Source organism: Microdochium trichocladiopsis, assembly GCF_020744255.1.
Source record: "Microdochium trichocladiopsis strain MPI-CAGE-CH-0230 chromosome Unknown B0I36scaffold_8, whole genome shotgun sequence".
NCBI classification, from domain to species: Eukaryota; Fungi; Ascomycota; class Sordariomycetes; order Xylariales; family Microdochiaceae; genus Microdochium; species Microdochium trichocladiopsis.
Window position 1 is genome coordinate 14736 of NW_025763551.1, and position 24602 is coordinate 39337.

The following is a 24602-nucleotide window of genomic DNA, read 5'->3' on the forward strand; positions in this document are numbered from 1 at the left end:
CAGGGGCAGGTCGCGACTGAACTGCTTTATTCTCCCATTTCTTCCGCTTCTTGGTGTCGCATCCTTTCTTAGATCACGGATCGACACGGCCTGCCACGGTATTGGAGCTTGTGCAGCTGGAAATGGACGCGAACCCTGTCCTCCAGTCCCCTCTCTGACCATGAGTCCCGTGCCCGACACTCCCGCCCCAGGCCTCGAGCCAGAGGCTACCGCTACCAGCATCCTCAGCACCGCCTCCAGCGTCACCAGCCCGGCTGCCTCAACCTCGGCCACTCCGTCTCTGCGCCAGCTCCTGCCCGCCAGCGGCGGTGGCGGTAGCATCGGCCTTCCGAAGTCAGCCCCGCGCCGCGCCTCATCACACGTCTCCTCGCCGGCGCCGCACAAGGACGGCCCGCGCAAGTCGTCCGTGCTCGCCGCCTGCGATGGCTGCCGCCGCCGCAAGGTCAAGTGCTCCGGGGAGCGGCCCGTCTGCTTCGTCTGCAGCCGCCGGGGTATCGACTGCCACTACACCACCTCCGTCTCCGAGACCCACGGCCAGGCCCTCAAGCGCCGCTACAACCAGCTTCACAGCCAAGAGGCCCCCCACCGCAACCTCGTCGAGCTCCTCAAGAACATCTCCGACGAGCAGGCCCTCGCGATCCTCCGCCGCCTCCAGGCCGGTGACCAGCCAGAGCTCGTTCTCGGCGAGCTGTCTGCTGGCAGCGCCCTCCTCGAGCTCGTGGTTAAGCCCGAGACGCGCTATCGTCAGGTGCAGCAGCCAACTACAATCGCAACCGCAGCTGGCCTGTGCTTGGTCCAATTCAGGTCATGTCTCGACCAGGCTGCCATCATACACCCCCGAGAGCTATCTCTGTTCGAAGATCAACTGGCAAGATTCTCCCTATGGACGGCCAACATTCGAGTCTTTGGTCCAAGTCGCCAATCCCTGGATCACCGCCTGCGTGAGGCGTCAGAAGTCTTCGATATTGTCCAGGCCTTGCTTGAGACCCTGCATTATCGTCTCGAGGCTTGTCAGTATCTTCTGCCCTTTGCTCCGCAGAATCTGGTCTGAGCGCTGACAACTATCAAGCCATCAGGCATATCGGCCCTCGAAGCATTGGGAAGAGATGGGAAAATCCAAGTCAATACCCTCGCACCGGTCGACGATGCGCTGGAACAAGCCATCGAAAGTGTTGCAGGTCAGATCACCTTGTTGCACAAGCTTTCCAATACCATACGCCGCGCCAGTAAGCAAGCAAGCACTACAGAAGAGGCTGTCCACTTTGTCCTCCGTAATGATGAGGGAGACGACATAGAGGCATATCTGCATCAAGTGTTTTTGATGTACCTTCGTGACCGTTTCCAAGGCGCCACGGAGGCCATATGCCAGAGGTTAGCCACGACCATGCTACTGAGGCGCAGAAAGATTCTGTACCGCCGTGCGAAATACGGCAGTGGTTCTATCACGATTGCTGAACCTTCTCAGGGGCCTAAAATCGTATTACCCAACGCGGGAAATTCCGGGTCGGGGCCCAAACCCTCACATATACCACCACCGTCGCAAGCGAGAAGTGGCAAAGCACCCTCTCACGCCCAGAGCGCCACCACTCTGGCCGTCAGGGGCTTCCACCAGGCCTCAACTCCATCGATAATCTCCATGTCGAAAACCGTCGCTTTCACCCGCCACGATGCACTCAGCTTCCCATTGCCTCCCCTGCATTCTGTGCGAGCCAAACATGCCCAGCTCCAAAAAACGACGGGCGAGACTGCGGCATCGAAAGGGACGCAGCCATCTTCTGTGCACTCAGGACGTAAACTTCACGACACTAAGCCTAGTCTATCGGACCCTGTTTGGAGACGAGCTGCAGTTGCTGTTGGGGAGATCACGTGCCCATACTGCTTCTACGCATTGCCTGCAGTCGAAGTCATGGATGACCAGAAGTGGAAGTAGGTGTTCATTATGTCTAAGGGCGGGGGTACATGAAGGACAGGTTGCTGATCAACGCTGTCAAGAATGCACGTCAAGGGCGACCTCGATCCGTACGTCTGCTTATTCGACAATTGCAATACACCGCACGAGTTATATGCACACAGCGCAGAGTGGATCCGACATATGAAGCGCCACGCACTGCGGTGGCGCTGTGCGTCAAAAGCACACGCGGACCATCTCAGCACTACTCCTCAGGACTACATTGAGCATTTGAGAAGCGCGCACAAGTCCAGATTGTCAGATAACCAGCTCCGCATCATGGCTGATCGAAGTGCAAGCACCCTCGGGCCACTGTTCCCAGCATGTCCGCTTTGTGGAGCGACGCCCGGCCAAACAGGCGTCAGCGGTAACATTGAGGAGCACATAGTCGGGCACCTAAGGGACATTGCCATAAAATCACTCCCGATCCATTACGATGAGTTCACCGAGAATGGTGAGGGCGAACAGGGAAGCTCAGCGCCCTCGGGGCACGATACTCGAACGACAATTCAAGATGAGCGGGCGAGACTCCGCGAACAAGGGCTAGACCTACTCCAGGGAGGCTCGTCGAGCCTGCAACAGCAAGAAGCAGCAGACCTCGATGACGAACTTCTCGCTTTGGTGGGTGTAATGTCGAGCTCTTCTGATGTAAGTTCGAGCTCAGATGATGCAGCGCAGTCTTCTCCTGACGAGGAAGCCGTCCGCTGCGTTTGTGGTCATGATGACTACCCAGGTCCACCCCCATTTGAGCCTTCGGGAAGACGAAGCCTCAAGGACGAGAGCGTTTTTCAACGCATCTTCAGGGGTCACGAAGATATGGGAGAATTCTTTATCCAATGCGACTTGTGCAAGACATGGTCCCATACTGCATGCATAGGGATGGCCAGCAATGAGGACATTGATCAGTTCTTTTGCAGCACTTGCCGTTCCGAGTGGCATCTGCAGTTCGCCACTGACAGCGGCCGGAAATATTCCATATTTGTACAGGTGAGCAGCACGGGGTAGCGCAACCCTCTATATTCTGAAAGCCGGTAGCATATCGAACTAACCATTCGAACAAAAGCAACCTTCATCCTACTGGCCGATTGCGGAAGAGATCAAGTTCTCAGACTTATTGCAGTCCCTCGGATCTGACTGGGCATCCATTGCGGCGCATCTCGGGACCAAAACGACAGATATGGCAAGTATTCGAATTCGATTTGGCTAAGAGATGTTGGGCACGATCTAACCTTCAAGATGTAGGTGGAACGTTATTTCAACCTGCGGAAGGGCGAGCGGATAGATTGGCAGACCAGCTTGGAGGAGGCCGACGCAAGAATAGCAGCGCAGCAAAGGAGGTATGTCACGAATCCAATATGGCAGGATGAGTGGCCGGGACTGATTAAGCCACGCTTGGACATCATCACCAGCTTCGCGTGTGACCAGTGTGATCAGACATTCGATAGTCCACACAAAGTCAGCCGTCATAGGCGGACTCATGACCGGCCCTACAATGCCAGCACCCTAGCTGTGGAAGGACGTATGTTACGAAGACGCAATTAGAACGCCACATCGACGCGATACACAGTGAATTGAAAAGCTTTCATTACGCGGAACCGGGTTGCCGGTACCCAGGGGCAAGTGAGGGATTTCCGAGACGGCATATGGAAAGGCGGCATGGCAAGACCCTTGATAAGTAGATTGAGGTACTGAGTGATGTTGACCACAGGAGCGTCCGGCGCCCCTTGTCCACGTGTGTATTGAAGGTCCACCTCGGCCAGCGCACATTCAGTATACACGACAGAGCATGGCCACAGCTTGTGTGTAGATCTGCCCAGTCTGTAGCTTGAGTCACTCCATGTGGAAAGCTTCCGTGGCGGACCTGCGCGCGCCTAGATTTAGTGAACAAGACCAGTGAGGCGGATAGGGATTCTGTCTGGAGACCGAGCTAGACTGCTGGGCCTACTGATGAAATATGCTCTCATCAGAAGTCGACCTGCTGCTAGAACACGGCGGATGACTTAATGAGCTCACCCGAGAAATCCACCTCCTTCAATGTAGGTGGATGGCTCTCGGGACCCAACGACCCCGCACGAATCGCAACGTAGACTTCATACGTAAGGCGGGGCTTATACAAAGAGGGGTCCGCATTAGTTTAGCATAAGCAAGCCCCCCCCGAAGTCGCCCAGGCCATCTTGCTTCGGTGTCAGAAACCACCTATAACTGCAACATAGAGGCCTTGAGGCTGACGTCGTTACACATGTCAGCACTTTTCAAGAGCTACTTCCTCACCCCATCATGGGACTATCCACCAGATGGGCCCCTGAAGCTGGGCAACATCATCATCTCACCCGTTCAGCCTGTCCCGGCCCTTGTATCCGTCCCAATATCCACAGGTCGATTGACAGAAACCGGGCCATCGTCATCTCCGAGGGAATCGCTGAACGTCGGCTTCAGATCCACCAAGCAAAACGTCTCGTGGTCCAGGGAAAAGCAGCTCTCGGGTCAGTTCGGGGTGTGGACGTCTTTTCTGCAGTTCGTGGGCGTCAACGTTGGGCTAGACATCTCTCGTGGCTCGTCGGAGCTCTTCGAGTTTGACCAGATGATTACAGAGGAGCACTACCCGAGCGACGAGGATCTGTCTCATGCTATATCGTCATCCCCGCGGGCAATGCAGTTCCTGCAGCGGCACGGTCTGCGACGGGCAAGGGGTCTGTACGTCGTCGTGGGTGTCAAGACGGTAACTGGCGCCAGAGTGACGCGCAGGACCGCCCGTGAGGCAGGCATTGAGGGCCAGGTCAGTGCCGACGGTCTTGCCGGAACTGCGTCCGCGGCGGCGGGGCTGCCTGTGTCTCTTGGGCCCAGCATGGGATTTAGCAAGGCGGAAAGTGACGAAACATCTTTCACGGGGAGCGAGGACTTCGTCTTCGCGTTCAGAGTCAGACGGATCAAGATCAAGGTTGGAGGAGATGGGATTGATCAGGAGGACTACAAGAAAGGGGTAATGTACAGCAATGAGAGGCTTGCTAACGACGACAGCTCAAGCGACCCAAGCTTGCTACAGTTCAGTGTCGCGGGGATTGCAGAGGACGACTCTAAGGGCGTGGAACACGATATGGAGATGATTCGAGGTATATGTGATGAAGACGGAGAGGAAGTAATGGTGGCAAGGCCGTATCGATTAGAGATATGAATGGCTAAATATGTTACGACCGTGGCCTCATAGAGCTATATATATTCGCTCGACGAGCTAACGCTGATTTCAGTACGCCTTTATCTACCGTTGTGCATTAACCGTTTCCGCTATTCCCGACCTATACGTAGAAAACTTGGTACCATCTTAGAGTACCAAGTTTTTTTATAAGGAGGATACTAAGTTTTTTAAAAACCGTTAAGGTGCCCTCGATTTCTTATATGAGATTACTAATGTAATCCATAAGCAAGCGGGCCATACAACGACTCGCAGAGGACCGGTTCGTCATTGATAGATACGTAGAAGTGCAAAGGGGGAACGCATGAGTGCCTCCAGGCATAGATGTCGGTCTTGGCCAGCATGATACATGTCTGAGTGTCTAGGGAGATAGCTAATGATTTTCGCTAGTCTTATCACTGGCCGCGGTACGGGACAGAACCCCCGCAGCTCACAGGGGCTGAGTTGGATGAAGGCGGATTTCAAGGCAGACATTTTTTATGCACAGCCCGCTAACCAGTGGGGTCTGGTCCGCAAGATGGGTCACATTTTGCCTGGTGCAGTTGAGCAGATCGGCAGCTTCCTGCCCTGTGAGCTCCCCTGACCCTGCTCATTCTATCTTGCCCAAACGCGATCGTCGTGTTCAAGACCCTTCACAAAGACAAAGATCATTAAGATGCCAATGCGACCAGCGCCATGCCCAACCGCGACAAGACTGATATAGAGAGCATTCGATGACCTGCGGCAGACGATCAGCCCAGTTCATGCTCGGGACTTCGGTACGATTAAGATCGAGGATGTTCGTCAAACCGCACTTAAGGTCAAGACCCAGCTTGTAGCGAGACAAGAGCTGAGAAACATGCGGCGTCTTCTACCCTTTCTCTCGGGCTTAGAACACTACGCCAAGGTTGTCGATATTCTTTGCAAGGGGACCCCTTTCCTCCCATGGATCTGGGCTCCAATAACCTCGGTACTTCGAATCGCCTCCAAGTACATTCAAGCGTTCGAGAAGATACACATACTATACGCTTGCGATGCGAAGTGGTGAGCTACCAGTATCCATTCTTTTCATCGCGAAGAGCATTTAAAAGGCATATAAGCATCCAGCACCGTGCCCCTGAGCCACGGAGACAAATCCGGAGAACTTCGAATTTTTCTTCTAAGACAAGCCACCTTCCGAAGGAAACACAACGAGCAGCCGCCAGGCACCTCTAACCATCAAACTTCCCGGTATACCGTGAGTTACCCGATTTCCTACTGTCCACTGGCGTCTTGCACTAATAGGTTCAAAACTTCACAGCGAATATTGACCAGGCTCTTGGATAAAGGGTCATGTCGACTGGCCTCCAACAGTCCGACGAGATCGCACCAAGACCGCCGCAGACACCAAGGACTATGCCACTAATAGTCAATACTGCGGATTTCGAACTTTCTTCTGCGACCGCAATTAGTGATCCAGCTAGGGGTGATGATCGATCGCCACTACTTACGGACCACTTAGGCGCTCCGCGGCCACAATTTACGTCTCGCGGGAGCTCTAACCATGCGGATCCTATATCTGGTATTCTGCGGACGGGCTTTTCCAACCAGACTTCCTCCAATTCTGGCTTCGAAATTTCAAGAACAACCTCATCCCCATTATTGGGAGACGCCGCAGCACTCAGCAGATCACCCAAGGATATGCCTTCAACCCCAAATAATGTAAGACCATTGGTTCGACAAGAGCGGCTCGAGCAGATCGCTTGGGTTTCTGAAGAGGTTAAGCTTGCCATCAAATCTCACAGTGTGTCCGGCTGGAGCTGGATTAACACCGTACATGACGGCAACGCATGGGACACGATTGAGTGTTTAATCGTAGGGCTGCCGTACCGGGCTGCGGACATCGCCGTGGATGCGTGCGAATTTATCGAGGACTTGCACAGTTGGGACCGGGTGCAGGAAGCGACTTTGCAGAGATTTCGCCGCGTCCCTGCGGGAGCGCGTTTAAAGCTCTCAATTATGGTTCGAGCAAACCTGACACCTGCCACTCTGTGGCACAGCTTAAAAAACTTGGCATGGATCCGTTGATCTATGCATTCATGAATAAAATCTCCGAGGAGATACACGATCCTATCCTGGAGGAAGACTAGTTGACAGATCAGAGCACAGAGGAAGACTAGCGCTACTATCTAATGACACTCAAAGAGGCAGTGCAGTAAACACCTTCTTTTCTCCTTACCACCTCCATTTGTAGAATTTGGATCCATTGAGCGGCACATTCTTATGGTAGTATTATTCGTGAACGAGTTCATGGAATTTTGTACTAAGACTACCCTAAAATTATCTCCTCTCCCAAAACGGATGTCCATAAATGCCACATTGTTTACAATAACTCCTAGCTCGGTTAACTTGGCCGCCTCGTCCTACCTTAGGCCAGGCAAACTTTCCCCCTTCACGCTCCGTGCTCGGTGCTGAGTCCTTATAAAGAGTAATATACGTGCTAATTCGAGGATCGACATTGGAGCCGCTGCTACCATTTATGCTTAGAACACGGATAACCACAAGCCCAGTAGCTACTAGCACAAGGATCGAGGGGCCGACAACAGCTTTCTTCATGCCAAAGGGGTCTACCCATCCGGTATCAGACAACGGACTCAGCACTTTGCTAGTCAAGGAGCACTCGCTCTTGAGCGTATAAAGCGTGGTCAGACTGGTGGCGCTGGCAAGATTTCCGGAGGTTGATGTAGGCTATAGTGGGCACGGATCGACAGGTTGCAGCTGAGCTCTTAGGCTGCTTCGAGATTCCTGACCGTATATAATGGCAACGGACACCCTACAACTTCAAAGATTTCGTGGCCTTGAAAGCATCGGAGCTAACTCGTGCTCAACAAGATATATATTAAGTAGGAAAGATAATTTCTTTCATACCTGGTACACCGACATTTGCGCCACATAAGAGAATAATCGATGTCTGCCCAGCCAGGCTTGGCGCTACTCTTCTAAACCCGGCCAAGGCGAGAGCAGCAGACCCTTCGACAATCATATGCTCGTCGAAAGCCATCTCTTTCATAGCACTGATAATCTCTTCCTCCCTACAGTCGATCAAATGGTCTACCACCGACATGGCCAGTGGTAGAGTAATTGTGTCATAATCAATACCACCAGCAACAGCTTCAGCAATTGTGGGCAGGTGCTTCGTCTCCACCACTTTACCAGCAGCTATCGATTCGGCCAAAGCTCGAGAGTTAACCGCAGAAACACCGTAGATCTTGGTCGCTGGCTTGGCGTCCTTGATAACCGACGCGACACCGCTGATCAGGCCTCCACCGCCAACGGAAATGAAGATATTGTCGACGTGACCGCACTGTTCGAGAATTTCGATCCCAATTGTTGCTTGCCCCGATATAATATCGATGTCGTTGTACGGCGAAATGTACTCATAAGCTCCCGATGCCGCAAGCTCCTGCGCATGCCTCTCCGCGAGACCAGTTTCCTGGCCATGCAAGATGACCTCAACACCATAGGACTTGATCTTCTCAAGCTTAGCTGGGACGACTGTTTCTGGGAGAACGACAGTGAGGCTTCTACCAAAGGTCTTTGCTGCCAGTGCAGCTCCAACTCCATGATTGCCGGATGATGCAGTAATCAGACTTTTGTTAGCGGCGCTGGTCGACATCTTAGACATGGCGCCTCGGATTTTGAATGACCCAGTCAATTGGAAGTTCTCGGCCTTGAAGAGAACAGTGGCGCCATCGCTTTTGCCAACCTTCTGAGCCGGAATAAGTGGTGTCTGATAGATGAATTGCTGAATCCGCGCTCTCGCACCCACGGCATTGGCCGCTATCTCAGTAGAGGATGGAGCCATTGTGTTGGTCGTGTTGGCTTCGCCGGGCTGTGAAATATGGAAGGTTGACTTGAATGAGGGAGAAGTTGAGGCGTCCTTCAAATTGAACAGTCTTACATTGTCCTGTCCCTATAAATGCCCTGGCCAACCGCGGGGTAATAATCACGGGTGACATGTAATTGGACAGAACGCTTAAGCTGCCCGATTAGGAATAAACGCATGACTCGTGGAGAATTTGCGGCATGTTGACAACGTCCCAAAGAGTGCCTTGATGTTCGAGCTAGCCGCGCTGCTAAACCGTATGCCCTGGGCCCATTTTCAAGGGCCTGAACTCGATCAGACGACCACTTTACACTTGCAGCCTTTTAGGCGGTAACTCCTAGCCTGTTGCGACTCTAATTATATCCAGAATGTCTACTAGGGCTCGCACAGGCTGTACAGAATGCCGCCGCAAGAAGACCAAGGCTAGCCTCCTTAATGTAGCCTCCCGCGGAAGATTTCCTTTCTGACTTTCTTTCCCAGTGCGACGAGAAAAGGCCGATTTGTTCGAGATGCGGCAAGTTTCCGAGGTTGTGTGTGTACGACTTGCAAATACTTAGCTTCAGTATTACGCCATCATTACGCGCCCCCTTGGTACGTCGCGGTCCTGGACTTCCCTATCATATATACCCTGTGAGACTGATTCATAGAAGAAATCATCTCATTCTAGCGACGCAATAAGCAACAGTCAACTATTAGCCGAAATACATACAGTATCATTAACTCCACCAAGGCTTCCTCTGTGTAGCATTCACACTTATCGCCCAAAGGACTTCCCCATATTACGACATCAAACGCAGAGATTCTACCTGCATCATTTCATTCGAAGCACAGCATCCATATATTTCCCACTTCAATCTGAAGAGTTTCTGAGATTTGTTCTCACGATTGGCGAGAGCAGCGCATGCATGCTCGGGGCGGTTCTCGTTGCAAGCTGCCACCACCATGTGCGACTCAAGGGAGATGAGAATAGCGAGTTCGCTGCGACTGAGGCCACGGTACAGACTCTCTCAAGTCTCCAAACAGCCATCAGCGCGCCAAGATCCCAAAGCGGGACACTGGCAACGTCTCTGATGCTGGCGACTACTTGTCTCTGCACGGGTGACACCGTCACGTATCGTCAGCATCTTGAAGGCGCCCGGATGTTCGCACAAGAGGTCGGAGCCCTATCAACAACAGACGAGCTATGGTCTTTTGACATCAAATGGCTCGCGCACTTATTGCTGATGGACCAAGTCTCATCCTCACCAAACACCTTTTCCTGGCGGAAGCGCCCAATCAACTGGGTCCAGCTTGCCCAAGCCATGCCAAGTCCCGGGGAAATCGATCCCACCACTTACCTGTCCTTTGACCTGATCACAATCATCGACGAGATATGCGACTGTTCTCATCTCCCCGTAGATAGCATTGCCGAAGAACGTGCGCAAATCCTGGAATGCCGGCTGTCGGACCTACGCAGCCAAGTATCCCACGAGACCCAAGTACAGTCGCAACTCGTACTTGTCCATTTGCTTTATTCAGATGCTGCGCTCCTGACGCTGTATATTCGGCTGCTGGGATTGGATAGAAATGACCTCCGTGTCGTGTCAATCCTTGCATCCATGCAATCGACCCTGAGCAAGATCGACAAATACTCGACAGCTAATATCCCGCTGTTATGGCCCCTTCTGGTAGGCGGATGCGAAGCGCGTTCAGACGCCGAGCGACAGACTTTCGCAGGACGAATGGCCGCAATGGCAACTCACGGCGTTGGGAACTGCAATATTGTGCTTAGTTTCATGAGGAAGTACTGAGAACATGGAGCTGACACGCGTTGGGATGCATTTGCGCAGCAGGTCCAGACTGATCTGGTCCTTTTCTAGCAGACGCCAATATGAAGCGAAGGCTGGGCGTCGATTCCTTGGCTGCCTCGTAGCTCGCGACCACCTCTTCCTCACGATTTCGACCAAATGGGAATGCACGGGCAGTGACGCAAGTCGACATTGCCAAAGATCAAGTGTTGTGATAATAATTGATTCCACGCGGACAAGCATTAAGTCCGCGGGTGAGCAGCTTGTTTCTCCTACTGGCTATTACATGTACCATGGAATCTCGCGTACGACATGTGTCTACTGTTTCACATATGTTGGAATCCATAGTGTTCGATCAGCACAATTTATGAAGCAATAATGCCAATTTGAGAGCAATTAGCACACAACGACTGACTATCAACACGACATCAGGTCAACCTAACATTCAGGCGTGGACAGATGTGTAGGAACCGCGAATGTGTCTCAAAGGATAGCAAAATCATCCAGTTGAGGGTCGTTCAGCCTCTCAAAACTTGAGCTCAGTCCCGTCGGCTAACTTGGCCCCAATCAAGAGATAATCCTTCATGATAGCACTGCCGTTAGCAACCAGGGCTGCTTGCTGAGGCGTGCACGTCTCCTGCATGTCCCAGAAGTAGCAGCTCACTGTGCCCTCGAAGTTGAAGGGCACATCGCCGGTGGTTGAGGCCGAGTCTTTACCCTTCGTCGCGTACGTGGAGTCATTAGCAGCAAGTTGGCCCGTGGCAACATCCTTGTGAGAGCTGGCGCGATCGAAGATTTGCCACGCAGTTTCGGCCTGAAAATAAGGGACTTCGTGTCCAGCGTTGAATACGCGCGAGAAAGAGAGCTTCCCGTACTGGCGCACGAGACCTCCGACGTATGACTCATTGGTCTGCAAATATGTGTAGCCAGCCCTCTGAAAGCCGGCGGATAACTTGGACTTGATTGCGAGACTGACGGCTTGACCTCCGTACCCTGGCAGTCACCTTGGTCAGTATCACCTCTATGGAGTGAGTCACTGTGAATGGCGCTTACAGTTGCATTGATAGTCGCGGTCGCCATACACCAAGGCAACCTGAATGTCTTGGTCGAGCAGCTCACCAAGGATGGCGAGATTTCTGCCCTTCATGAAGTCACCGGAAACACCAAAGGCCTGCGAGACGGTAGTCGAGTAACCAGTGAAGTTGAGTGGCACACCGAGTGCCCGGTGGACGTCACCATCGTTGAGATAGCCAGCTGCCCAACGAGGCGGGAAGTTGAAGAGCTTATGGCCAGCAATGTCGAACTTGTTGATCTGAAGTGTCCTTTCTCGTCAGCGACCGACAAGTATATTGAAAGCCAAACAGGCTGAGAGGGAACTTACAGCGGAATCCAACAGTCCCAAATCATCCTCCCGTGCTACGTTGCCAAAGCAGAACTGGAAGGCATCGAAGCAGGCCTTATTCACGGCAGAGTTGCTTCCCCATCCTTGTGGGTCCTGCGACTTGGCCATGGTGCGGCAAGTCTTGACCATGCCCATGCATTGCGGGAGCGATGAAACAGTCGATGCGTGAACAGTGTCATTGTAGATTTTGATCCCATACGTGTTGTTGACAGCCATGAGAGGGTATTTGGGTATTTGCGTCTCGGCGTCGATGCACGCGTTGATCAACCCGACCGTCTCGATATTTAGAGGCCGAAAGGTCTTGGCTAACTCCCCACGGCGTATCTTCTCATTCTGGGCAAGAATATAGGACGAGTACGTTGGGACGTAGTGTCCACCGTATGACTCGCCCCAGATGCTGATCTTGCCGTGGCCGCAACTATAGCCTTTGGTCGGGAACTCTTGGAACACCTGCAAGAACTGCCACATCGCAGCTGCAGTCACGTCGGTAGTGTTGGGAGCAAAGGTGTGACTCTGCGAGGAGAATGTCCCGGCGATGATGGAGCTGTTTGTGGCCTGAGGCTCTCCGACGGTGAATGGGCTCTTCGGCGCGTTGATTGTTCCGTTGACCAGCGAGCTGTATGAGAAACCCGTCTCGGCGGGCTGGTCGATGTAGAGCATATTGGAGTTGGTGTTCCACGACCAAGGATTTGAAGCCGTGTCCCTGGAGTTACTCAGAACTCTGCAGGGACCGTTCTCACCAACGGCCGCGGGACTGGACGGAGACCCAGGGCCACCTTGCAGCCAGACGGTAAGTGGCGATGTGTTAGGGCTGTTGCGGGCCTCGAAGAACCAGAACCACGTGCTGATGGGCACACCGCGGCCATCAGCTGGAGACGGCGGCAGGTTGACATAGCCGCTGAAACCTTTCACCCCCTTCGTTGTCTCGCAAATGTTGGTCTCCTTGAACGAGATGGATGCGCCAGGATAGATCTTGGATTCGACGATGGCGAAACCTGGGCTGGACGGGGACTGACCCTGCGTGGCTGGGAGAAATGATAAGCACGTGGCCAGGGCAAATAGCGTGCGCGGTAGCAGAAGCATGGTTCAAGTATCTTGGGTGAGCGATGAAGTTCTATAGTGTTGTGAAAACCGACAGGGTGAAGCACAGAGACCTGGCATTGTACGACTTCTGCTTCATGTTACCACGTTATATATGTAATCAACGGTTGGTGACTCGAGACGCGGAAGAAAAACTGTGCCACAGTATGCCTCGCCATGTCTCAATGCAGCTCTCGTTTCTTGTTGCAGGAATAGCGCGTGGACTTGCGCCTCAGCACTTCGGGCAGGCATTCACGAGCGTCGCCCACTGTGCCGATCTGCCTGCGCCAGCATCATCCGTTCCGCTGTCTGAGTGGGTCGCTCGGACTCGGCCCCGCGCCTGTCGATCCACGCTTGCCCTGTGGAAACGACCCCTGTATACCTGTACTCAGCCTACCATGCAGGTACAGTGTTATTAATAGATGGTGGTTGCGAATCCCAATTTCTGGTGGCCATGTTACACTTTTGGAAAATTCGACAATGTGGCGAGAAGGTGCCTAATCGTAGTGCATAACTCAGCCTCATACGCAGCGCAAGGCAACACCATGGAGGGAAGTCTCGTGCATGAGAGTAAAGAACGCTGCCTGTATGTGCACGCGGCTTTCACCACCGTCTTGCCCCGCCTGAGACATCGACGCACAGGCTCCGGACCCATCCATTTCGGCGAGGATGCATCATTATCAACTGAACCAGCGAATCTCACACCAAGATGTTGTTTGGATAGCTCGACGTATTCCGTGTCTTCGGCTAGGATCGGATACGTATGGAATTCACCATGGCTTTTGGCCAGGAAGCATTTGTTCGATCATTTCTCGGCGGACCTTTACTTGTCAACAAGCCCGCGAGGCGAAGCCACCAGTGGTTTGATGCTCGAAGTTTAGGTGGTGCTATCAATTCTGGGTCGTCTTTATTTGTGACTAGTGTATGTCCCTATTCACAAGATTAAGTGGCGTTTTCTGTTCTTCCAGATTGCGTAGGTTTTGTGCGAGCAGATCAAGCACCCTCGGCCAGTATGCGTTGCTTTTCCAGCTTACGTGAGGAGTGATGAGAAGCCTGGGCGCGTTCCATAATGAATGATCTTTCGGGAGAGGCTCTGGGTCTGTCACATCAATGGCTGCTCCAGGAATCAGTCCAGTTTGCAAAGCGTCTAGCAATGCCCCATGGTCAACATGGCCCCCTCGGCCAACGTTACATAGGAAAGTTTTGTGCTTGCCAAGGATCTGGGACTGCTTGTACGCAAAGATATGACGCGTTTCATGTGTCAGCGGCAGCCAGATCACCAATATATCCAGAGACTGGTCCAAGAAGTAGTTCACAGATTCTTTGTCTGTGCCGCTGAACCACGCGACGGGCAACAAGCCGTCGGGGTCACCGGTGCCCGGGACGCAGAAGCTGGAGTCTCTTCGAGACGGCAATGTCGTGCGTTGATTCCGGGTGTAGCAGACAACTTGCATGCCTAGAGCAGTGGCCAGTCGAGTCACCTCTCTGCCTATCGCACCATAGCCAAGAATGCCCCTGATGGCGCATCGCAGTCAGACATGGAACAAATCGCTGCACAGGCCTGAACTTACATTCTCTTGCCCCTTGACTCTTCCACTGGGCTCTCATACAGGTTCTCCCATCGGCCGTAATTCATGTCGCGGAGGTATTTTGCCAAATGGTGCTGGTAGGACAACCAGGATCCAATGACCCATTCTGCTATCTGGGGTCTGGTTGAGAGAATGCCCGATAAGCACACGAGCTGGGGAAAAGGGGGGGGGGGTGTGTTGCTGCGGCCGCAGTACTCACGGATGTATCCCATTCGCCGTGCAGAATGTCACATCCTGCTTTCGAAATGAGGGGTGAGAATACCACAGATCGGATCCGGCAGAGGCGAGCTGAACGAAGCGCACTAACGGGATCAGGTCTGCTGGCGGCGGCACATACGTGCAGAGTAGCGTGACGCCCTGCCACAGTGCAGGATCTATGCTCTCTACTGGGATTAGACTCTTATCCGCATTCATCGAGTTGTGCCATCGCACCTCCAGGCCTGGCCGGTGCGATTGCACGTCTTGCACCCATTTGTGAGGAATGTCATAGGGGATGAAGATGAATAGGACGTCGTTTTGCGGCACGCTTCGCGCCTCCGGAATCGGTGAGTTGGCCATCCTCGGGTCTCATGAGTTCAGACAACAGTGTCATGGAAGACATTCTAGCCCCAGGCCCTAGAGTAATGGCGAGTTCGCTCTGCTAAATAAGTGTGGGGGTCGGCAGTGCGTAGTTATGTACTGCAGAGTAGTCCCTGAGCTACAAGCCATTGTTGCACTTCCCACGCGGCACTGGGTCCCCACACAAAGTGCACCGACGGATTGCGCTTGTCTTGGCCTTGTCTTGACTCAAATCTTGTCTAGTACGACTATATATTCTCCCACTTCTATCGTATCGCCGGGACTCTTGAGGACTGCTGCCACGCAATACTTTTCGCCACCCGTAGGCACGCGAACCGCGGTTTCCATCTTCATCGCCTCCAACACCGCTACGGTGTCTCCTGCAGCAACATGGTCTCCGACGTTCACTTGTATCTTCCATACGCTGGCAACAAGTTGAGGATTGATCCCCAACTGCCCGGCACCTATGTTTCAGTGCCAAAATCATGTCAGCTATTATCACAAATGAACTAGATGTGATATCATGGGTAGGCTCACCTATCTGGGGCTTTCCCGGCTGTTGTTGACAGCTCACGTCGCCTTCCTTGAGTCGTTTCTCCTCAGTCCATTTTGCGAGGAGCTCCTTCTCCTTGGCTAGTTCGATCTGAGTGCACTCCTCTTGGACCTTTCTGAGAGCCGCCACTTCATCGGCTGTACGAACCAGCATGTCGTTATACGCGGCCATGTCCAGCTTTGCTTCTGATATTTGGATCTCGTAACGCCCAGCTCGGAAATCCCGGACCGCTTGGTCGAAAACGTCCCGGTCGACCTCGTGGAAAATAATTTGATAGAAGGGCTCAAACAGCCAAGGCTTTTGTGCTTTCCCACCCTTCCTTCTCCCGTACGTGTCCCAGCAGCAGCCCGGAAGAGTGGCACCCCAGAGCATGTATCCTCCAGGGCCGTCGTTTGGGTAGATGGAGCTCGATGTCCCGCCCGAACCCAACGAGCCGGCGGCTGTCCACGTTCGCGCAGGGTTGTACTTAGGCACATTCAGTTGGCGCCGTGGATCGAGGACGTTGTAGATCGGTAGGCCCATCAGCCAGCCCACAGCATTGACAACATGCGGCGTGTCAAAGAAGGCGGCCTTGACATCTGCCCTGCGGGCCAATCCATTGCTTCTACGAATGAAGTCGATATTGTCTGGCAAGTAAGTGGCATACGGCCGTTGAAGTAACATGTACTTGTCAATAGCCACATGGCATTCCGGGGGATCGAAGACGGCGGGGAGGCGGATAATCCGGCTGGGTATACCCGCTGTTTCAACAGGGTCGAGCTGGTCGTTGAAAGACAAGATGAGGCTCACGGTCTCTTGTTGGGACATGATCTTGGGGTCAAAGTGTACCAGGATGGAGAAGTTTTCGGCGATGGGTGCTAAGCCGATCCCACGAGGACGAGTGTTCGTGATGATATTGGCCATCTGCTGGACGCGGGCACGGAGATTGAGATTGAATGTACCCGAACCGAACACACCCAGGATGGCACGCTCTCCAGCCTGACGGACAGAGAAGGCCACATTATTGCTGTTGTCACCGTGATTCTTCGTATGGCTCAAGACGCCGTCGCCGGCTGCGACAGCAGGCAGGTCGTAGCAAAGGGGCACCGACGGCGGTGGAGGGAACACACCTTCGTTGCCGATGACTCTTGCAACATTTTGGAGGTGCCTGTCAATCCGTGCTTCGAGTTCCATGGCTTGGTCTGGCGTGATGGCTTGGAAGGACACTTTTTCGCCGGGCCTCAACTGACTCAGTCGCCAGTGGTCACATTGCGCGATGGTGTGAGTAATGATGAAGCCCGTCTGGTTGGGCCCATCTGCGAGGAGGACCACGGCCGCGTCACCAGTCCAGCTTACGCTGCCCAGAGCCACTCCGTAGCCGACCATGTTGCTGGCGTGGCTGCCGCCCTCGCCCCCGCCAGATCTTGACCACGCAGGGGATGGACCGTCGAGTCTGATGCCTCCGCGATTGGAGTTGAAGGAGCAAGTCTAGCTGTCCTCAAACAGCGTCCGACGCCCATCCGCCGTCACAAAGTCGTCTGAGCACCACGGCCCAGGAAGTGCATAGAGGCGAGGGTTGGCCCTGGGCTCTGTGATCATGGCTTGTGGCAGCTGGAAATGACCGATGGTAGAGGCTTCCATGCTGGCCGCCCTGTCCAGGAAGACAAAATCCCCAGCCCGCATGCACCGTCCCTGATAGCCGCCCCAGCCCACAGACGGAGTCGTGCTCTTGGATCCAAGGTACGTGGCGACCTCGGGCAACCCGCCGCGCACAGTGAGGTAAGCCCGCGCCCCCGACGCCGCTTCCCCAATCTGCACCCCGGCTCCGGCAGGAATGCTGTGCCGTGCCCAGCTCCCGGCCTGCTGTCCTTCAATCCACAGGGGGAACGCGGTTCCACAAAGAGCTATGACGGCTGCAGAATAGAACTTGATGCGAGGACCGACCATGGTGATCTCGAAGGCTTCTAGGCCCTCGGGGTTGCCAACAAGGAGGTTGGCCACGCGGAACGACAGCGAGTCCATCGGGCCAGACTGTGGCACGCCGTGGGGAACATTCACGCGCCCTGGGTAGTCCTGGACGGTTGTGAATGCCCCTGGCTCCAAGAATTCCATCGCAGCTGGCTGATATTGGAAACGTGTCTCGAGCATGTTGGTCGTCGTGTGTCCAGACACGAAGTCATGGGTGCTTAGAATCGCCGCGAGGAAGTCGAAGTTCGTAGGCGGCCCTCTCAAGACCGTGTTCGCCAGTGCTTCGTTCATGGATCGGATGGCAGCCGCCCTGTCGTCAGCATGGACCATGATCTTGGCGATCAAGGAATCAAAGGACGGCGACACAACGGTCCCACTGTCAACCCAAGTGTCGACACGCACGCGCATGCCCCCGTCGCTGGGGAACGAGACCTGCTGTAGCAGCCCTGGACTTGGCGCATAGTCTTTGGCTGGATTCTCAGCGTAGACGCGGACCTCGATTGCATGTCCGATCCCCTGGGTGCGCCTGTACCTCGACAGCGCATCACCCACGAGACCCCCGAGCCCTGCCATCTCGGCGGCCGTCTGGAGCAGCATCATCTCCACCAGGTCGACGCCATAACACAGTTCCGAGACGCCGTGCTCGACCTGCAACCTCGTATTCACCTCTAGAAAATACATGTCGCCCGTGTCGTCGTCGACTAGGAACTCGACGGTACCGGCTGATTTGTAGTGGACCGAAGCTGCCAATCGCGTCGAGTACTCTTGCAGCTCGGCTCGCTTCTCAGGGTGTGCAGCAATAAAAGGGCTTGGAGACTCCTCGATAATCTTTTGGTGTCTCCGCTGTACGCTGCATTCGCGTTCGCCGAAGAAGAGGACATCGCCCTGACCGTTGCCGAAGATCTGGGCTTGGACATGACGCCCATTGGCGACATACTTTTCTAAGAAGAGCTCTGCATTCTTGAACAATGCCTTTCCCCGGCTCCTGACAGCCTCAAAGGCCGCCTCGAGCTCTTCTGCATCGTTGCACTTCTGCAGGCCCATTCCGCCACCCCCAGCTGTAGCCTTCACCATGACCGGGTATCCAAGGCGCAACGCGGCTTCCTGTGCCTCCTCTGCCGTCTTGACCGTGCCAGTGCCCGGAACTACGGGTACCCCGGCGCGAATCGCCAGCTCGCGGGCTGTGTGCTTGAGCCCAAACTGTTCGAGCGAGGACACATCTGGCCCGACAAAGAAAATATTCTCGGCCTGTAGGGCGATGGCAAATCGAGAATCTTCGCTGAGGAACCCATAGCCTGGGATCACCGCCTGGATCTGGTGCGCCTTGCAAAGGCTCACGATTTCAGCGGCGTCGAGGTACCCATGCGAACCTCGTCCTGATAGCTCATAGGCTTCATCGGCAACTCGCACGTGCATCGAATCGGCATCGTCGGCCACGTAGATGGCTATGGCGATAATTTGCAGCTTCTGACATGCTTTGATGAGCCGAATGGCTATCTCGCCACGATTGGCAACTAGGGCGCGCGTCAGCTGTGACATGGCTGAGAAACGGCTGCGAAAGAGCTGTATGAATCTGTGACCAGACGCGCTCAGGATATCGCTGACACGACAATGCCTGCAATCAGACGTGGCATTTTGTATGGTACGTCACGTTGCGCGCCATCGGAGACGGCTGGGCCATGCCAACCTCGTGCCGTGCCGTTCTTCCTGCGCAATCGGACAAGATTCTCAGTCGTCGACTACTACTTGCAATCTATCTTCAATCTCGTTTCGCCTTATCTTTGCCGAGAAAGAGAGTTCTCCTGCTCTATGCGACCCGGCCGTTGTCGAAAAGCGTACAGCACGCGCCTATCAGCTGGCGGGTTACGCACTGCCAGATTTGTCCTAGCCTACTTCTGCAAGGTTCAGGCATCCCCCCCACAGGATTACCAAGATGCTGGAAGCCGTGATCCGACGTGTCGGGTCCTCCGGGCCATGTACAGCTGATAAGCCGCATTTCTTATCAACGCCGCCAATGCACAACACCTGAGTATGTCAAAACGCGCTCATCGGTGGCTGGCTGGGCCAAGCACTGTCAGAAACCAAATATGTTCCCGCGATAATTGCGTCGTCTTTCGCTCGAGACCTTGCGCTCGATAAGCAGCCGAAGCACACTCATTGGACGCCTCAATACTGGCCAGAGGACTCCTTATCAGTGAACAAGTCTGATTCAATGTCTCCTCTTGCTCGAGATTCAACTTGATTAGACCGCGTTGACCCTTCATTTTTCCCAAACGACAGGCCACACTACCTTTACGTCCCCACAGTCGTATTGGAGAGTCTACAACTCTTACATTCGCATACAACCTGTTAGTTATGATGGACAACAAATTAGAGATGGAGGCTGCTACACGCCGCACCTCTGAAGAGAACCGATCCATTCGCCAAGGCCAGATCATCATGGCCACGGGCGAGAAAGTTGCGGATGGCGATGCCGCTTTGGGCTTCATTCAAGAGCACGAGGCCTTTGAGTACACTGCGGCTCAGGAGAAGGCTCTGGTCCGCAAGATCGACTGGCACCTGATGCCTCTTGTTCGTCCACCTCCCATGCCCTCTCCTCACACTTCAGGCACTGACAGAAGCTGGATAGATGTTTACCTCGTATGTCATCCAGTACATGGACAAGAGCGTCATGAGCCAGGCTGCTGTCTATGACCTGATCACAAATCTTGGTTTGGTTGGCCAGCAGTACTCCTGGTGCTCGTAAGTCTTCCGTCTGCCAAGTCCACATCTACCTAAAAGCTTCACGCGCTGGCACTTTCTGACCCGCAAGCCACAGGTCTCTATTCTACTTCGGCTACCTGGTTGCCCAACCTCTTGCCGCCTACTGCCTCACCTTCTTCCCTCCCGGCAAGTTCGTGACTGCTACCTCCCTGGCCTGGGCCGTAGTCCTCTTTGCCACGACCGGCTGCACAAACTTCGCGACCATGGCGGTAGCCCGCTTTTTCCTGGGTTTCGCCGAGGCTGGCGTCAGCCCCGCGTACGTCTTGATCACGGGCGCCTGGTACACTAAGGAAGAAGTGCCCATGCGCATGGGTATCTGGTTGGGCGGCAATGGCCTTGCCATTGTGATCCAGTCTTGCATCTCATATGGCATTGGCCACATCAAGACTTCCATTGCGGTCTGGAAGTGGTTTTTCATCATCTTCGGCATGTTGGGGCTGGCCTGGACTGTAGTTTTGTACTACTATATGCCCGACACCATCCTCACAGCCAGTTTCTTGACCGAAGAGGAGAAAATGATCGCGGTCGAACGCATCCGCCGGAACAGGACTGGCATCTCCAACCCCAAGTTCAAGCGCGAACAGTTTGTGGAGGCCATCACAGACGTCAAGGTATGGTGGGCGTTCTTCTACACCATAACATGGATGATTCCGTGCACTGCGGTTGCTTCTTTTGGGTCACTCGTCATTTCCGGTTTTGGGTTTGGACCGTTTGAAAGCTCGCTCCTCAACATCCCCCTTGGCATAACGGAAATCATCGGGCTCCTAGGTGCGGGATGGGTCGCCCAGAAATACCCAAACACCCGATGTCTGATGCAAATTGTGTGCAATGCGCCTGCACTGCTCGGCGCCGTTCTCATCAACACTCTGCCAAAACACAACTACGTTGGCAGGCTTGTTTCCTTCCATATCACCAATTTCACTATTGGTAGCATCACTATGCTATGGGCCTTGACGAATTCCAACATTGCTGGCCACACCAAGCGCACGACGAGCAACGCAATCATGTTCATTGGCTATTCAGGTAAGTGGCAGAGACTTTGAAAACAATGATCCTCGTCTCGAACAACCTCGTCTCGAACAACCTTGGCTGACTCTGTGGCGCGCCAAATAGTTGGCTTTATCATTGGACCCCAATTCTTTCTTGGCAGCGAAGCGCCAGCTTACCCGACCGGTTTCAAGACAATGTTGGTCTGCTTTGCCATGGCTACAGCCTTTCCAGCACTATATTGGCTCTACATCACGTGGGAGAACCGCAGGCGGGCTAGCAAGTTGGCGGCCTCGGGGGAATCGAATGTGCATGTTGCGAATGAGGAGTTCTTGGACCTGACGGACAAAGAGCAGCCGCACTTCGTCTACATCAAATAGCCATAGCATGTCTGCACGGGAGCAGCAATCGCTGCATGCCAAGCTTTACAGAGTGTGAGTGCTTTGCAGTCTGACTGGCAATTGGGTGCATGAAGAAGCGGAAGGTCCTATTAGATACGGCCGAGCAGTTCAGTAGCGACGCTGGGAGATCAGCAGCAAAACGCACTTTTCCGTACCTGTCATGCTGCAGATCAAGTATTTATTGGCAGGTGACCAGATTACAACAATAGAGTTTGTCCTCTTCGGTATCGTGTTGCATCCACAATTTCGGTGACCACAAATGTTGAGATCAAGTTGCTGCGTCTTCGGCAACATAGGTGGGCAAATCTGCACAGCTGTCGATCAATCTGCCCACACATCAGTGCATGCTAGTGAAACTGGCAGTACTGCTACGCCGTTGCCGGCTAATGCCCTGTGGCGGCTGGCCGCAAAAATGTCCGTTTCGGGTAGTGGGTAACGCCTTACCTCGCCACACGGGGCATGAGGTTCCTATCATCAGGCACATCGGCGACCCTCAACTAACAGCTTGATAAGATCACAATCAACAAAAGATTAAGATATCGTTACACCTACAGTGACGTCGAGCGCACCCATTCACAGTGGCCGCCCCGGGGTCCGAACAAAACACGCTGCTGGCACGAAATGTCTCAAGAACATAAAGAGATCGAAATAATCTGCGGCAATCTCAGTCACGTCAATCATCAACGCTCAACGCCCGACTTCCTCCACGTAACCGCTACGACTCATTGACATGTCGTCCACTACTACTGTCTCCACCACCAGCACGGGCACCGAGCCCGCGACGATTCGGATGCCACGGTACCACACAAGCCTGGTTGAGAACCGAGCTTTTGTGCCACCAAAAGACTTCGAGTTCCCGGCAGGCTTGAAGCAAGTACCAATAAACCCGCAGGGGCCAACGGAAGTGCCTGTGCAGACTGCTCTGGACTACTCCAAAGACGATATCCCTGTGAGATGCACGATCACCTATGCTACGTGGCATGTCCAGCTGATATCTATTCAGTACAAATACAAGGATTTTCTCCCATACAATACTTTGACGTCAGAGGAGCCTCTTGGCCCGTACGAGCATGTGGATTGTGCATCAAGGGCAGATCCCGAGAAAAGGGCCCTCCTCAGTGCGATTCCAAAGCACAAAGACATGACACCCAATATCGGGACCGAGGTTTGGGGCCTGCAGCTTAGCCAGCTGACCAACCAGCAAAAGAATGAGCTTGCCCCCTGGGCTGCTGAACGCGGTGTGCTGGTATTCCGAGGCCAGGACTTTGTTGATCAGGGCCGAGAGTGGCTCAAGGAGTATGGCAGCTACTTTGGCCGCCTCCATGTGCACCAGTGGGGAGTCCACCCAAAAGACACGCCAGAATTGACGGTAGTATTCCGTGACAGCGACAAGGGATCCTATTTTGACAACCAGAAAGAGGGACAGCTGAACACGGTGGCTTGGCACACTGACATGTCCTACGAGATGTAGGTCGCAAACCCGGCCAAAACCCAAGCCGAAACGAGCTCTGATCAGAAGTTGCATCATGCTGACCACGTACAGCAACCCCCCCTGCACGACTTTCCTCTCCTCCCTGGCCGGACCCGAGTGCGGCGGCGACACGTTGTACCTGAACGCCATGACGGCTTACGACCGACTGTCGCCAGTGATGCAGAAGTTCCTCGAGACGCTCGAGGCTCTGCACTCGGGCACGAGGCAGAACCTCTTGTCGGGCAAGACCAACCTGGCGCGGCGCCCGGGCATCGATACTGTCCACCCCGTCATCCGCAAGCACCCGGTGACTGGGCGCAAGGCCATCTGGGTCAACCCCGAGTACACGACCAAGATTATCGGCATGAGGAAGCCTGAGAGCGACATGCTGCTCAACTTTCTGTTCGACCACCTCCACAAGGGCCTTGATTTCCAGACCCGAGTCGCTTGGGAGGATGGCACGGTTGTTGTCTACGATAACCGTATGGTGCAGCATTCCGTCACTCTGGACTATGGCTTGGGTAACGGCGTGAAGAGACACTTGGTGCGGGTCACTCCTCAGGGCGAGACACCAAGCTTGAGCTGAGATGTATTTTATATTCATGTATGAATGTGACCGCAAATGCACTGGTCACTCTTTCATAGGAAGAGCTGTCTACTTCTCAATGCTACGAATACGCAGACACGGCCGCATGGCTGGGGAGGGGGTCTAGTATACGGTTAGAGCCTTACTAGTAGTGACTCGCCACCTCTTGAGCTTTCTTGTACGTTATCCAGAGGGCATTAAGCCCATTTGTGCGGCTCACTCTGTACTCGTAAATGTGGACGACGTGGGGAAGTGGCGTGCATGCCCTACACGAGTTGCCACTACATGCCTTGTAAATCAGCCAGTCGACGACGAGGGGCGCGGGAGCAGTAGCCCAATGACCCGTTGGCACCACGGAGAAGATTGCGATGGCAACACCATGGTTAATCTCACTGCTTCTGAAAGGAACCATTCATGTATATGGATTGTAGTAAATTGATTGAGCGGGTAAATGATAGTAGCGCAAGGTTCAGACTCTTCCGAATCAACCTGCAGA

The 24602-nt window shown here is 53.9% G+C and overlaps 8 protein-coding genes across 8 annotated transcripts; 4 read left to right on the plus strand and 4 right to left on the minus strand.

The window, feature by feature from the left end:
- Nucleotides 1–62: 62 nt before the first annotated feature.
- Nucleotides 63–6443, plus strand: B0I36DRAFT_386073 (uncharacterized protein; the record flags this gene model as incomplete). Its single annotated transcript, XM_046161096.1, has 7 exons — nucleotides 63–1010; nucleotides 1077–1926; nucleotides 1993–2935; nucleotides 3012–3128; nucleotides 3191–3467; nucleotides 4195–5058; nucleotides 6418–6443. The coding sequence occupies exons 1-7, from the start codon at nucleotides 161–163 to the stop codon at nucleotides 6441–6443; spliced, it is 3927 nt and encodes a 1308-aa protein (XP_046008864.1). The 5' UTR covers nucleotides 63–160.
- Nucleotides 6444–7978: 1535 nt separating this feature from the next.
- B0I36DRAFT_328854 (threonine dehydratase catabolic) lies at nucleotides 7979–9026 on the minus strand. The gene has a single exon (XM_046154641.1). It carries the CDS (start codon nucleotides 8959–8961, stop codon nucleotides 7996–7998), a length of 966 nt encoding a protein of 321 aa, XP_046008865.1. The 5' UTR covers nucleotides 8962–9026; the 3' UTR covers nucleotides 7979–7995.
- A 732-nt stretch (nucleotides 9027–9758) lies between these two features.
- Nucleotides 9759–10772, plus strand: B0I36DRAFT_249127 (fungal-specific transcription factor domain-containing protein; the record flags this gene model as incomplete). The annotated part of the gene is made up of 1 exon (XM_046150450.1): nucleotides 9759–10772. A coding segment is annotated over one exon (1014 nt), but the record flags the coding sequence as incomplete, so codon positions are not given.
- Nucleotides 10773–11295: 523 nt separating this feature from the next.
- Nucleotides 11296–13254, minus strand: B0I36DRAFT_249153 (Alpha/Beta hydrolase protein; the record flags this gene model as incomplete). Its single annotated transcript, XM_046150451.1, has 3 exons — nucleotides 11296–11762; nucleotides 11823–12081; nucleotides 12151–13254. The coding sequence occupies 3 exons, from the start codon at nucleotides 13252–13254 to the stop codon at nucleotides 11296–11298; spliced, it is 1830 nt and encodes a 609-aa protein (XP_046008867.1).
- A 914-nt stretch (nucleotides 13255–14168) lies between these two features.
- B0I36DRAFT_375755 (D-isomer specific 2-hydroxyacid dehydrogenase) lies at nucleotides 14169–15398 on the minus strand (the record flags this gene model as incomplete). Its single annotated transcript, XM_046160395.1, has 3 exons — nucleotides 14169–14766; nucleotides 14823–14960; nucleotides 15040–15398. 3 exons carry the CDS (start codon nucleotides 15396–15398, stop codon nucleotides 14169–14171), a joined length of 1095 nt encoding a protein of 364 aa, XP_046008868.1.
- A 228-nt stretch (nucleotides 15399–15626) lies between these two features.
- On the minus strand, nucleotides 15627–19579 carry B0I36DRAFT_375756 (urea carboxylase; the record flags this gene model as incomplete). Its single annotated transcript, XM_046160396.1, has 4 exons — nucleotides 15627–15862; nucleotides 15936–17418; nucleotides 17461–19412; nucleotides 19555–19579. 4 exons carry the CDS (start codon nucleotides 19577–19579, stop codon nucleotides 15627–15629), a joined length of 3696 nt encoding a protein of 1231 aa, XP_046008869.1.
- Nucleotides 19580–20554: 975 nt separating this feature from the next.
- On the plus strand, nucleotides 20555–22190 carry B0I36DRAFT_423791 (allantoate permease; the record flags this gene model as incomplete). The annotated part of the gene is made up of 3 exons (XM_046162260.1): nucleotides 20555–20640; nucleotides 20717–21684; nucleotides 21775–22190. 3 exons carry the CDS (start codon nucleotides 20555–20557, stop codon nucleotides 22026–22028), a joined length of 1308 nt encoding a protein of 435 aa, XP_046008870.1. The 3' UTR covers nucleotides 22029–22190.
- Nucleotides 22191–22779: 589 nt separating this feature from the next.
- On the plus strand, nucleotides 22780–24106 carry B0I36DRAFT_375758 (uncharacterized protein; the record flags this gene model as incomplete). Its single annotated transcript, XM_046160397.1, has 3 exons — nucleotides 22780–22998; nucleotides 23098–23516; nucleotides 23593–24106. The coding sequence occupies 3 exons, from the start codon at nucleotides 22780–22782 to the stop codon at nucleotides 24104–24106; spliced, it is 1152 nt and encodes a 383-aa protein (XP_046008871.1).
- Nucleotides 24107–24602: the final 496 nt, after the last annotated feature.

Coding starts and splice junctions, on each gene's coding strand:
- B0I36DRAFT_328854 (XM_046154641.1), bottom strand. CDS start 8,961: ATGGCTCCATCCTCTACTGAGATAGCGGCCAATGCCGTGGGTGCGAGA.